This window comes from Aptenodytes patagonicus, chromosome 4 (assembly GCF_965638725.1).
Source record: "Aptenodytes patagonicus chromosome 4, bAptPat1.pri.cur, whole genome shotgun sequence".
NCBI classification, from domain to species: Eukaryota; Metazoa; Chordata; class Aves; order Sphenisciformes; family Spheniscidae; genus Aptenodytes; species Aptenodytes patagonicus.
The window spans coordinates 19,982,641-19,997,190 of record NC_134952.1 but is presented as its reverse complement, the minus strand read 5'-3'; the positions used below and the strand labels follow the sequence as shown (position 1 = coordinate 19,997,190).

Below are 14,550 nucleotides of genomic sequence, written 5' to 3'. Positions count from 1 at the left end.
CTTCCTGCCACTAAATACCCTTCTCACAGCTGTACATTCTGACATCCTAAGTATACTTTTCCCCATTATGATCTCAAATTCTCTGAACAATGCTTCTTGTAAGAAAGAAACCAAACTGCCCCTAGAGCTTCTTGGATGCCAACTGCCACTCCTTCTGGATGGCTTCGGCAGTCTGCTTCACAGCAAAATCCAGACTGAAGTGTATGTGAAAACCTGGGTCTCTTACTGCAATGGTACTGAAACATAGACCTGCCAGAAGTTATAGGGGGCTTTATTAACACTGTTGGGTGTTAAGGTGATACGTGATAAGGTATGTCATGTATAACATGCTGTATGCACATGTATGTTATATGCATACATAGATGTATGCGCACACGCACATAAATACAGATTATAAAATCTTCCTATTCAGATCAGAGCTGCATTTTTTCCCCAGCTGAGGCAATTGTGTAGATTCAGTGCAAAGAAGCAGGGAACGTTGGGTTGTGGAAACAGCGCAGAAGGAGAGGTTAGGAAAGTCCAAAGGGACATATAGCTAACTTACCAGTGTTTAACAGACGTCTGTGACTTTGGTGGTATTGCAGGTGAAATTGCAGGCAGAGAGAAATGACACTCTTCTTTAATTCCTGCAGTTTAATTTACAGGCTTCTGAAATGTTGTTTTTTCATCAAATTTGCCTCATACACCAATATATGGCTTCAATATCAATGGATTTGCATACAATACAAATACAAGAATATAATGCTTGCAGCTTGGACAGTCAATTCATGCGGAATCAACCTTGCAAATTTAACTGATATTTGCAGACCTGCAGTCATTTGTTCATACATTTAATCAAAAGTATAAGAAAATTGGCTCCTTCTGTTTTAAAAAATAATCAGGGTCTGATATTTTCTTTCAAAGTTAGGGAAGGCTCACAAAGGATAAGCCAAACGGTATTTTCCTTTAGGGTTACTGTTGCAAACATATTGCAAACCCACGGGAATGTCCACAAACCCATTCATGCCAAAGATCATCTGTGGTTTTGCATTGAAATTTGCCCATGAGGAAACTTAGTTCTTTTGAACCTGAATGTTTTCAATTTACAGGAACAAGCAACTTCATGTGAACCCTTTTTAATAAGAAAAAACCACATCACAGTAGACCTTGAAACTCTAATAAACAAGCACCATGGAAAATGATAGTGTCTTGGCTAAATATTTACACTATCAATAGCTGTATGTGAGGACGAATCCTTTGCAGGAATACTGTTTGGTCAAGCCCTTGCCTAGCAATAAGAAAACTGATGGGTGTTTTGGTATGCGAATTTCTCAGTGGGAGAGCTCAGTGATATCTGCCTAAAATGAATACATACGAGCGTGAGATAACGCCTTGGTTCTGTGCCCATCTCTGGCAGATTTGCACTGTGCCTCAGTGCTTCAGAATTTTATATATATATTCTGATGTGGGACTATTCTGTGGGTCTAATGAGAGCTAGAATGAGACTCTTTAGAGGCTTAAATAGCTCTTAACATTCGACTTCCTTAGAAAGCCTAAATTGGGTAAGAGTATGTAGATTTTTATCCTCTAAAAAAAAGTGGAAGCCTTTGTATAAAACTTTATTCCAGAGTCTTACTGTAAGGTCTGGGGTTTTTAAGCCAGTTTTACTTCTAGGTAGCCACTGGCAAACATTAGTATCCCTAGACTTATATAAAATACACACAAAGATGTGTCAGGTTACATTCAGTCTTACCGCACCTGGTTTTATGCACAAATCAACGGCAGTGCTGGATCAGACAAATAACTCGTTGAGGTGCATCTCCTCGCTCCGATGGTGACTTCTGAGGAAGGTGAACCTGGGGTGAACACCTGAGCTTCCATTTCTAACTTTCATATGGGGAGGAGGAGAAACAATATGCAGCTCTTGAGAATTGAGTTAATTTAAAAAAAAATGTAATATTGCTTCAGGAATGCTCTAGAGCTCATAAGAGTAATCAATTTGCATATAAAATCCTTTGATGTTGATGGGAGCTCCAAGCCTGGAATGAATACGAAATATGCAGTAGTGACACTCTGGACAAAAGATCTGCAGTGCAGGAGTGTTCAAGGGGAACATTTTGTCTTAAGTAATTAATTTGCAGAAGAGATCCCCTGCTGTTGTTCTTGGTACAATGCTCTCTGCGTTTAAACATCAATCTAACTTCTGAAAAGTAAAATTTGCAAGTAATATTATTTTTAATTTTCCAACATTCTACTGGCAATTAAAGGAATCTTAGTTTTATTACAATATCCTAGTTCTTGGCTTGCGTTGGGAAAATACAAGTTTGCATGAATAAAAGCTACAAAGACTTGTATTTTTATAGCTAGAGCTTTGTTTTTTGCATATGTTGGGATTGTAGCGCTGAGAGCTTCAACCCCATTTTTAACCATCTGTGACTGTGTCCGTGGTTTGTCATAGTTTGCAGGATAATTTGCAGAAATTTGGACTATAACTGGTTGGACTCTGGCCTTATAGAAACAACCTATTCTCAGTGCTATATATAAAGTCGTATATTGTAGAAGTAAAATTAACTGAATATTCATAACGTTCTGTTACTTCGTAGTTATTCTGCTGCTCCTGTTTCCAAATAAAACGTGAACTGTAGTCTAAATTAACTCTAAGAGAAATAACATTTTCACAGTGTATCCTGTAGAGTTCTTCATTGATTTTTAACATGTACCACTCTTCTTCTGAAAGGTTCTTGGCATTTGGGTTGTGTACTGTATTTCAGAGATAGAGTAATTGATGTAAATCATTCTTGAAATTTAGGTGCCCTTTTGGTACCAGTAATAAGGAATCATGATGAGTCTATCTATCTATTTATCTGTCTAAGATACACTGAAATGGCTATTGAACTATCAGAGCTCAGCCCTACCTGACTAACATGGGATTCCAGCACGAAAATAAAAATAAGTCTTTTTAGTATACATTATGGAGTGTTTAAATATTCCGTAATCGTTTTCTTTTTCCCTTCAGCCAAACCAACAAGTTTATCACTTCCATTGACGCCCGAGTCACCAAAGTAAGTACTAAAAAGTGCAAACATTTATAAAAGGGAGGGGGGTTCAATAGATTTTGGCTACAGCAACTCCATTTCAGCTTGTTTTTATAAATGTGCCCTGTCTTCCAGTGATCCCAAGGGTTCCCCATTTGAGAACAAGAATATTGAACAAACCTTAAGTGTGGAACTCTCTGGAACTGCAGGTGAGAAATGGGGAGTGCTGGCTCTTCCTTTAAGCATGGCTCGTGTGTGTGTTTGTACATTTTAATATACCACATGTACACTGAGATCTCACAGAGGTCTCCAGTAGATTAACTTCAGTGCAGTTTAGCATTGGCTTTTTATCCAGTTACCTGAGAAGGAATGTGTTTGAAAATATGGCTCCAAACCTACACAAGAGAGCATAATTTCTGGGGAAATATGAATGAAACCATTTATCTGTTATACTTCCCCATTTCCCCATAGATTTGTGTACTGCTGAGCACCATCTTTCAAAGACAAACCCCACAGCACAGTGTAATCGATGTTACAGATGGAAAAGTTATGTCATCCAGTCTGTCTCCAGGCTGGTCTAGGGCTGTACGTGACTGCATGTTTCAGTGCTTTGTCAATTCTAGATTAATATGTCACAAATAACAGCTTTCTCCTCTACCACTGAAAAACTATTCCATCGCTTAGAGGTAATTTTTTAAATTGGTGTTCATTTTATATTCTTGCTTTCTCTTTTATTTGTTCCGTTAGCACATTTCACACAACCTCCCTTTACCCTCCTCCTCCTTTCAGATCCCTGGTGTTTGTACCTTTTGAAGATTTGTAGATTTTTTATCATGTGCTGGTTTAGTTCATGCATCACCCACTGCACTCATTTAATTCATCTGCTCTTCTTTCCTCTAAAGTCAATTCCTTCAGACTCAGATCTGTTTTATTGCTTTCCTCTGAACTCTGTTTTTCCTCTGTTTTCCTGAAGTGTCCAGAACTGAGCACAAGAGCACACGTTGAGCTCCACCTGAGCTATTGCCAAGACTGTTTGCTTTCTCAGTTGTGTAATATTGAAAAATAAGAGATGTACTTGGCATGCGTTTCTCGCAGGATAACAGTGGATTGTAAATTATGTGATCTCTAGCGTTTTGGGGGGCACTGCAAAATAAGTCTTCAGGTACCATAAATCAGTTTGGTGCCCCTAAAGTCAGTGGCAGCTTTACGCAAGAGCAGGCACAAGCACTAGATTTGTGTATGTACTTTGGGCTTTCACCTCCCTACAACCATCATTTCACTTTTTCAGAAACTTCTTCATTAGTTCAGCATTAAAACATGCACACTTTCCTCTGCCATCTCCTGAAAACCTGCAGTCTTAATCGTTCCTCTCGTGACAAAAGGAAGCATCCTTCCAACGCACCTTCTTTTTGCAAAACCAAGACAAACACGGCAAAATTCACTGTATGCAGCAGGATAATCCCGTTCAGTGCCAGTAGGCCTGAAGCATGGAGAAGTCTCTTTTATCATTACTGGAGAGCAAATCTGCATGAGGGTGCCCATTTGTAAGCGCACTGGTAAGTCAGTGCTTAGTGCTGCCAACTGAAAGGGGCAGATGAGGTGACTACGGCAGAGTGGTACAAGCAGCCGTTGAAATCACTGAAGGGAGCACTGTTTTCTCCTAGCCAGAAAGTCAGCAGCCTGCTCTTCCCATCAGCTGACTAGACAGATATTGGGAGTCGGTCTGACCCCTGGATAGTCCTCTAGTATTGCCCCCATAATGGCAACGGGAATGGTGTTGGTATTACCAAATTCATTCCGCTCCATCAGCTGTGCACAGAGGAGGAAACAAAACAGCTCTGTAGTTGTCTTAGACAATATAGCCAGGAGAACTAGTGCATTAAAAAATGCATCAGAAGCTGTGAAACAGCACAACTGGACGAATATGTGAACAGGAACGTTGGTACTATGAAAACATGATTTTTTTTCCCTCTGGAAGTAAATAGAGTCTAGCTAGAAAATAAACTGATGATAATCAGGAAGAGTAAGAGTTGGTGGAATGTGTGTGGCCAGGGAGTTCGGGCAGTGTTACCAAGCAGCGTACATGATGGTGGCTCTTGGACTTCATGTTGCACTTGCTCTGGTCTTCACAATACCTGGTGAGGAGATTTCAGGAGATTGTATTTCATCACTTGGTAGCTGTATTAATCTCTGCCTTCACATACACGTAGATTTTATTTTTATATTCATATATGTATATAAATCTATAAAAAGATGAGTGGTTGTGCATGTCTTACTTTTTAACTCATTTGTATTGCAGTAGTGTCTTGTGTCATGAGTCTGCTTGTGCTGGAAACAGACAAGTATGTAACAGAAACAACCTCGAGTACTGAAGAACTTAGAGCGTATGTGAGTAAATCATGGCAGAACTGGGACTCACTTCAGTAAAAAAAAAACAACCAAAAAAAAATAAGGAAAAAAATAGTGGCAGTAGTGATTAATAATACCTTGGAGTTCTTTAGTGAGACCCTGGCAACTCCAAATTATATCCAGATAACCGCATTGCTCATTGTCCTTATATAGGGCAGCTTGCACTGTACAAGCACTATTTATTATAATTTAAATAGGAGTTGCCTTGATCTCACTGCCGAATTGAAAAGACCATTAGCAGTGCTGCTCGCACTATTGAAGCACAAAGTATTTTAATATAAATAGCAGCTCTCTTGATCTCTCTGCTGAAAACAACATTGGTTCCCTCACTGATGAATTAACTATAGAGTAGAAAAATAAATAAATAAAAACATTTCCCACATGAGCCATCAATCTTCGTCACACGCACATTTTGGATTCATGTATCTAAAGTCAAACTGAAACCGTTCTCTTGCAGATGCTATATCTTGCTTTACAACAGATTTGTTAGTAGTCGTGAATGTAACTTTGTCCTCCCTAAAACTGTCAAAACATTGATTTGTCAAATTACAAGGAAAAAATATTTTTTTAAAGTGTTTTCAAGCCACACGTAAGAATTCTTTGAATGCACTTTAAATAAGTGGCCTATGATAGAAGAATAAGTCCATTGATATCTAAAATCCCAACTACTGCAGCTGATTTCTAGTGCTATTCTAAGGAAAATGGACCAGAACATCACGATGTGGAAGGAGTTCTAGGTGATGATAATGTAGTGGATGAAATTTCTGTGTAAGGCGAATATCATTCTGAGTAAGAGGCTCACAAGAGGTCCTTCTCCCTTTGTTTCCACCGCTAGCTGCATTGCCAACGCCTTGCTAAGAGGCCGTGGGCTTGAACCTCTCTAATGTCTTCCAGGAACATGGGACGTTTCTGTGTCACTGCAAGACCTCTTTCCCCTTTGTTAACCAGTCAGGTTGAGGGGCACCTGCAGGCACAGGGACTAGGAGGATGACACCCTCTGGAGGTGGCTATGTTTCTTTAGGTGATCAATGGCTCCTCAGTGATTGTCTTAGACTTTCTGCTGAACTTCTAAATTCCAGAAGTTAGATGGTGCGACTCCTAAATGTTTGAAATTCATCTCTCTCTGTTCTGTGTCTTTTTAAACCTTCATTCCTAAATACTCAAAGCCATGATGTAAGTGCATGAAGTGAGTTTACACACCTAAGGCTCAGTCAGTAACTGAAAGGCTATTTCCACCCTCTTATCTACAACAGGTGACTTGGTGAAAAGTCTCTCATTTGCACACAGATCCCTGTAATTTACCTGAGCATAAAACTCCTCACCAGTCTTTCTTGGGTGCAAAATTTGATTTCTCCAAAAAGGTGACAGAAAAGTCTGTATGAATACAATCAGCTTGAATAGTGATTTGGAATTCATGAGCATCCTTGAGGACACTTAGACTCTGCTATTTGCCCACCTCTAGATCTCTGTTACCTCTTAGTTGTCAGAACAAATACTTAAAATCTATTGTATAAGAACTTGTTTGACCTCAGAATGATTTCTGATAAAATGAAATGTGAGGTGCAGAGTTGTCCAGAGGGAATAAAATCTAGTAAATTATTTGATATTTTCAGGCGTCTGTGTTTATTCTCTGTAGCACTGACAACAGGATTAAACTGAATACTCAACAAGCATGTAGTTTTTTATTATACGATGGCTATTTAATTTTATTATATTTTCCTGGCTTCTGCAATCTTCTGCCACACAAAAGCTATTCTGATTCTTTTACTGAATTGAGCTGTTATCTTGTGTTCAGTGTTTTAAGTGGCCTTAAATAATGTTTCCCTTGACAATCCATTTTCAAACTTAAAAGGTATAAAAGAATTCATTTTCAATGCCTCTCAAAAGCCCAGTGCACATGTAGAAAGGTTCCAGGGCTGCGTTCCCCAAAAGACACTAATTCTCAGCCCCCTCAAAGCACAAGAAACGTCATCAAACATTTAAATGCTAACAGTTACAGTAGAATTTTAGAAAGATCCGTGTCTATGTAAAACAGCATTGCAAATCAGTCCTAAAAAGTCAAGATGTCACATTTTATGCAAAGGCACTCTCCTAATTTCTGCTTATCAACCTAGCTGAGCTAAATGAGTTGCTAAAGGGTTTTTTTAGTGGAGTTTTGGAATGTATCAAAAGCAGTTTCACTCTCCCAGAGACTTTCTTGAAAGAAGTCGCTCGGCCAAGGTGGCGGAGTCGGCACACATGCAAACACCTTTTGTTGCACAGGCACGGGGAGGATGGTGCTGCTTCGGCAGCAGTGCTGGCAAATTGATGTATGCTATTTTCAAGCACGAGATCACCGAGTGAGTTCGTAGTATATAGCTGAGCAGAGCAAGGCAAAGTGCAAACGTACCAGTTACCGAAGCCATTCAATTAAAGAAAAGTCCCTACAAAGAAAATGGTTTTATAGCATGTCATGAAAAAATACTTGCCTTTTACTTTAAAAAGAAAAAAGACTGTTTAAGGGGGATGATTGTAGAGTATGTACCACTTCTAACAGACTTGCTGTGCAGAAGTACATAAGTGTGAGTGATGTAGAGGTACTTGTTTATTATAGAGCACATTTCAATGCAGTAATCATAAATATTGCTAAGGTTGTGCTCTGTTGAAATATGACCTACATACTCTTGATTGTTTGTGTTACGTGATTTGTCTGACACCCATTACATTCCGGGTAATGGCAGCCATTTGTTGCTGTGCACAGCAGGCTCTTTTGACAAAAGAAAATAGGCAGCAATAAAAAAGCTATAGTCTGAATTACATTCTGCACAGCGCTGCACTGCTGAGAGTTTGTGCAAGTGTGTTAACAATGCTCTGAACTGCCTCTTGTCAGCCTGTAATGGCCATCTGTCCTTCTATAAATCTGTCAAAACCTGCTAAGTTCAAGAGAGAGCACAGAATATACCTTGTACTGTCAATACTAAAATGTACACATTGGCGGAGGAACCGGCGCGTATGAAATAATCCAACGGTTATAGAATATTGTAACGCTATTGAGGTGGGATCATGGCCCTCGGTGAAGATTAACAGGGATTAGTGTGAAGATGAGCAAGTGTGTGGCCAACTGGTTTTCTCAAAGTTCACGGTTTGGAGATTGGTCATGGGACACGCTGAAGGTGGACTCCGTAGTGATGACATGAATTCAAAACTTCACTCCCTCCTCCATCCCTCGATGGAGGTTTGTTCAAAAGTTAAATGAACATTTTACAACTTCTGTCTGTTTCTACTTGCCTGTGCACTTCCTGCTTCTGCTGAAAACGAGGAAAAAAGCCAAAATGCCACGAGGAAGCCCTTTCTTAGGCTGTCCCCAGCACAGTTCTGCCAGCAAGAGAAGCGCCAGTAAATTTAGCTCAGTCTGTACTTTTGCAAAGGTTTTTTTGGTAGGGTTTTTTTTTCCCCTCCTCTGAAGATTGTTGGACTCCTTGTCGGGCTTCTGGAAATCATTGTGCTCTGTGTTTAGCTTGCTTCCTGCCAGGGCTAGCTTTAAAGAAGTAGAAATGGAAACAATATTTTATTTTGAATATTGGATTATCTCTGGAGTTTCTTTGCCTGAAATTCTTAAATATGCATGTTCATTGAGGAGTGGTTGTATTTCTGCTTCATTCTTTCTTTAAAACCACATCCAAAAAATTGGTAACTAACCCCAGAGCTTCTCATGGGCTGTATAATTTCATAAGTAAAAGTGACAGTTCTAAATTTTTTATCTAGAAAACAGTCTTTGCTTAGTTAAATCTTTGTTGAATCTGAGCCTGAAGTTTTAACCCGGAATTTATTACTGCAGAATTTTGAAAAGGACTATTCTGTTCATTTTACCAAAAATTCATTTGATAGTCAAAAATATTTGTTAGTGAGGAGGTGGATAAGGTGTGAAATACATACTGCTGACTGAAGTGAATTTTTGGGGAGGAAGAAAAAATTGAGGACTCAAATTAAAGGAAAAAGTTTAACAGTGATGAATTTGCACAAAACTTTTTCACTATTAAATTCAAATTTGATGTGACTAGAGTTTTAGGTGTCATTATCTTTGCCTCAGTTTCCCTGACTTTTGTGGCATTAGGCAAAGTCTTCACATAGCGACAGGTAGCTCATAACTATTTTTTCCAAACATTCAGACAAAATCAAGCTTCTTTCTCACATCAAGTATTCATGCCTTGGTACTCCTATCTTCTTTTTTTCTGGAACAAATTCATTGCAGCTAATGCAATGGGACTCCCAGTCTCCATTTATGCTCCTTAGGGAACACTATGCATCGATGGACGCTTTTCCTTCTTTACAGCAAAACACTATAAAACGTGTTCTATTTGCATTGATCTGCTGAGTTCTGTTGCATGGTTAAAAATACAAACCAAAACTCTATAGCCATGTTTGAAATACACATTTCCTGTAAGTGTGTCTGCCCTCTCTTTTCATTCTTGTGAAGGAAGTAATGGAAAGCTCATTGCTTGGGCTAGAAGAAGAAATCTTGGGCAGCATCGGCCTCTGGAGCGCTTAAGGATGGTCTGGATTATCTAGGAGAACTCCCTAATCTCGGTCTAATTTGTTTAATTTTAAGCATATATACTTCTAAATTACATTAGGGTCAACTGGACGGAAGCAAATTTTTCAAACATAACATATTGAGTACCTTCCTGAAGAGTAATTATTTCCTGAGCAGTGACTGCAGTTTGCTGTTACTCTGCCCTGGTGTCCTGGGTTATCCTTTTGTAAAGTCTGAAGAAATTCTGATTTCTACAGAAAATGTTGAGAGTTATATTCTACCCTTATAAAAATAATTGGGAGATGCTACTGGTTTTATTGGAATGGGCTGTAGTCCTTCCTGCAATTTTGTCTCACCATAGTGATAATCTATTACAGTTACGTGAACAATCCTGGTAGTTACTGGTATCTTTAGTCTTTGAATACTTATCTGTTTCATTTTGACTCCCTACTTCATGACTCTCACTAATATTTAGTTCTAAATGCAATGGTTTATTACAGTTGCAGTTGTCCTATTGTTCGCTTGGGTTTTAGTTGTAGAACCACATTTCAGGCAAAATGTATTAGTTATGCTTACAAGAATGTATTATACATACATTAGCAATGGTTTACTAAGTTAATGAACTGTGGAAACAAAGAGTCTTTGCAGTCGAGTTGTAGAGTTGCTGTACTTCCTTCCATTCAAGTTCTGCGTGCTACCGAGGTTCCTTTGGTAGCACTCATTTATTTTTCTCGGGCTTGCTTTTATTCAGGTTTTTGTCTGCTAATTTCTTTAGGTTTTTTACAGTGCCAGTCTTTTGACTTTTGATTTTCACGTCAAAATCTTTTTGATTTTTAACAAGAAAGTCTTTTGTTTTTTATCTCTTGATCTTTTCTATCAAAATCTACAGAGAGAGAGGTGGATGTCATGGAGGGGGGGGGCAGAAATGATGCTGAAAATTAATGGCAATGTATTAATACTGTTGCTATTGTTGTTACCAGACCTTTGGTGTCTCACACCCTAAATACTCTTTTTCCTAGTATTAGTAGTGTTAAATTAAAGTGACATAGAATGGGTCTTGCTTTGTATCTGTTTTAAAGAAGCACATGAACCACCTTTATAAACGTTGTATGTATGCTTAAAAATATTCCATTCCTCCCTTTTTTCCCCTTAGGCCTAACTCCACCTACGACCCCTCCTCATAAAGCCAACCAGGATAATCCTTTTAGGACTTCACCTAAGCCGAAGTCATCATGCAAGACTGTTGTACCACCTTCAAAAAAGCCCCGCTATAGTGAGTCTTCTGGTTCTCAAGGAAGTAACCCAATCAAGAAGGGTCCAGAACAGTCTGAGCTGTATGCACAGCTTAGCAAGACTACAATACTGTCCAGTGGACATGAGGAGAGAAAGACAAAACGGCCCAGTTTGCGGCTGTTTGGTGATCATGACTACTGTCAATCTGTGAATTCAAAATCGGAAATACGCATTAAAATATCCCAGGAACTTCAGGACTCCAGACAACTAGAATTTAAGGATTCTTCACCTGGGTGGCAGTGTCAGATTTGTTCTTCTTTAGAACAAGACCAGTATTTCAAGAAAGACACTTTACAGACAAGTAAGCAGGGATCCCACGGTAATAACAGAAAACAGCTCCAAGACCAGGAAATTCGGGCTGAACTGAATAAGCATTTTGGTCACCCCAGCCAAGCTGTTTTTGATGAAGAAGCAGATAAGACCAGAGAACTAAGGGACAGTGATTACAGTAATGAACAATTCTCCAAACTACCTATGTTTATAAATTCAGGACTAGCAATGGATGGTCTCTTTGATGACAGTGAAGATGAAAGTGATAAACTATGCTACCCTTGGGATGGGACACAAGCCTATTCATTATTTGATGTATCGCCTTCTTGCTCTTCTTTTAACTCTCCATGCAGAGATTCAGTGTCTCCACCCAAATCCTTATCTTCACAAAGATCCCAAAGGACACGCTCTAGATCAAGGTCCTTTCCTCAACGCAGGTCTTGTTCCCGTTCTCCATATTCCCGATCGAGATCAAGGTCGCCCTGTAGTAGATCCTCTTCAAGGTACAGTACAGCAAATTCATGTATCATCATCGTAGTTAATAAGAAGGAAAACAGCAAAAATGTAAAGCAACTTAAAGGAAAGAAAGAAAAAAGCAAGAAATAACTTAATCCAGTGCAACTCAATCTATTGCTCCTGAGCTGATTAACTCTGAAGGTTACGGGGTTGCTACAGAAACACTTGTTGCCATTATACTTTAAATTTGCCAAGTTTACACTTTCTGAGTGGAGCCAGTCAGGTCAGCGGCAGAGCAATTGGTGAGAGATGTACACAACTAACCTTTCCCATTATCTGCGAGCTGCCCGGTGCCAATCTAGCTGCAGTCCCTATCAGATGAAGTTGACAGCAGCTGACTCTCTGCTCTGTGTTAGCCTCAATAAGGAACATTACAGAAGGGCGGGGGGGGAAATCACTTGAGGCCTCTTAGTTGACTAGGAGATCGCAAACTGTCACTGCAAAATCTCACTGGTAGCTTGGAAGAAATTGTAAGTTAGGGGAAGAAGTAGAAAATGGTGTCAATAGATTCAAACTGAATGACAGAGGTGAATGTGTTTGTTTCTTCCTGCAGATCTTGTTGCTATTACGAGTCCAGCCACTGTAGACACCGAGCATACAGAAGTTCTCCCTTAGGTGCAAGATCGCGATCCAGATCACCGTACAGTCGCAGACCCAGGTAGTGCATTTTGCCTGCATTTGGTTTGCTTTGCAGCTGGTTCTCAAGAGATAATGAAGCATTCCAGAAATCGTATTACTAATTTTACATTCACAAATGCAGGTGCTTGATTTAATGACTAAGTTATGTTTCCTAGATATGACAGCTATGAAGAATATCAGCATGAAAGGCTGAAGAGGGAAGAATACCGCAAAGAGTATGAAAAACGGGAATCTGAAAGGGCCAAACAAAGGGAGAGACAGAGGCAGAAAGCAATTGTAAGCACTGTGAAGATAACTTTCATTTTGAAATAGATTTCTGTTTCTTTTCATAGATTTCTAAAGCTAGAACTCAAACTTTCTTTTCTTTGTTTTTTATAAAAGAAAAAACAAAATACAAAAATCTGCTTACATGTATTGCTTAGTATTTTGAATTTTAGGCAAATATGTTTTTTCATAACAATTTGTGTTTTGATGTTACAATACTGATTTTTTCAGGTTCTATAAATTGCAACTCTCCAAGTTTTTCACAGCCAACAGATACAAACAGCTTACTAGAAAAAGGTTTCATCCCAGACAACAGACAATTAAAAGTGAACCAGTCTATTTCTCATATAGATCTATCAGTGAACCTGCATTTTATACTATATATCACCTACCAGAGTGCCAGTAATCAATGTCTATTTTCTATATTTCTGGTTTTTTACATAAGCAATATAAGGAGTCAGCTTACATACCGATCGCTGGACTTTCATAGTAGCTGTAACTGTCTATATAGAGGGTGCAGATAACAGAATTCAAAACCGGGATCCAAAGGCATGAGTTCAATTTTTTTTTTCCTGTCTATGACTCAGTTAATTTTTAAGTTATTTTTAGCAAAATAAATAGTCTGAAGACACGATGCAATTTAAAAATGTCACTTAACACTGGCCCTTTCATAATGAATATGCATTATTTAATTATTTTGTTCATCAATGTTCTGTGTGAAACAACTGAAATACCTGAGGCAAAGGAAATACCCATGTGGGGATGAGCAACTCTCTTGGCTGTTGTAGCAGTAAGACAGGAGAATGGCTATTAAACGGACAGGTGGCTTTTGCCCCTTTTTAGTTCCCCATTGGCAACTGTGTGATGGTTTTGATAAATTAAATTGGGAGCTGCTGTATATCTGGACTCCTCTTGTAGTTGCTAAGCCCATTTGGTGGCTCACCTTAACATTTTCCATTTGGTTTTCTGTGCTCTTTCCATTCAGTTATACCTTCACTGCTGTTCTGGCTGTGCTCTGGCTCTTGCATGAACTGGTGCAGGCTGGGACACTTCATCTTCATTTCCACGTTTTCCCTTAGCGCTCTGTCCAGGGCTCACCAAAATGAATAGGTCTTTTTTCCAGTGCCTTTAGTGGACTTTGTAGTAAAAGGTGATTTGTCACACGCTTGGCAGCATTTCTCCTAATACTTACACCTACCAAACTGGGAGTGTGTAGAGATTGACGGAGACTGGTGTAGTCTGCAGCAACGAGAAATTCTGGGAGGGAATAGACACCTTTATTTTCTGATTTTTGTCTCTGTTACTGTTGTTCTTAGTGAGCTTCATCAAATCATTTCACTTTCCTCTGCTTCAGGTGCCCTAAGTGTGGGTGATAGGTGTATTGAAAGGCAGGTCCTGCTTGACCAACCTGATCTCCTTCTATGACCAGGTGACCCGCCTAGTGGATGAGGGAAAGGCTGTGGATGTGGTCTACCTGGACTTCAGTAAAGCCTTTGACACTGTCTCCCACAGCATTCTCCTAGAGAAGCTGGCGGCTCACGGCTTAGACAGGTGTACTCTGCGCTGGGTAAAAAACTGGCTGGACGGCCGGGCCCAGAGAGTTGTGGTGAATGGAGTTCAATCCAGTTGGCG

The 14,550-nt window shown here is 39.4% G+C and overlaps 1 protein-coding gene across 3 annotated transcripts in view; it reads left to right on the top strand.

Annotated features, from left to right (window-relative positions):
* Nucleotides 1-14,550, top strand: part of PPARGC1A (PPARG coactivator 1 alpha) — a 383,797-nt gene that overhangs the window by 353,567 nt on the left and 15,680 nt on the right. For all 3 annotated transcript variants that reach the window (XM_076336037.1, XM_076336038.1, XM_076336039.1), the window contains exons 6-10: nucleotides 2,996-3,041; nucleotides 3,150-3,223; nucleotides 11,090-12,002; nucleotides 12,569-12,673; nucleotides 12,810-12,930. In XM_076336037.1, the coding sequence (XP_076192152.1) occupies nucleotides 2,996-3,041; nucleotides 3,150-3,223; nucleotides 11,090-12,002; nucleotides 12,569-12,673; nucleotides 12,810-12,930 (1,259 nt within the window). The remainder of the gene's footprint in view (nucleotides 1-2,995; nucleotides 3,042-3,149; nucleotides 3,224-11,089; nucleotides 12,003-12,568; nucleotides 12,674-12,809; nucleotides 12,931-14,550) is intronic.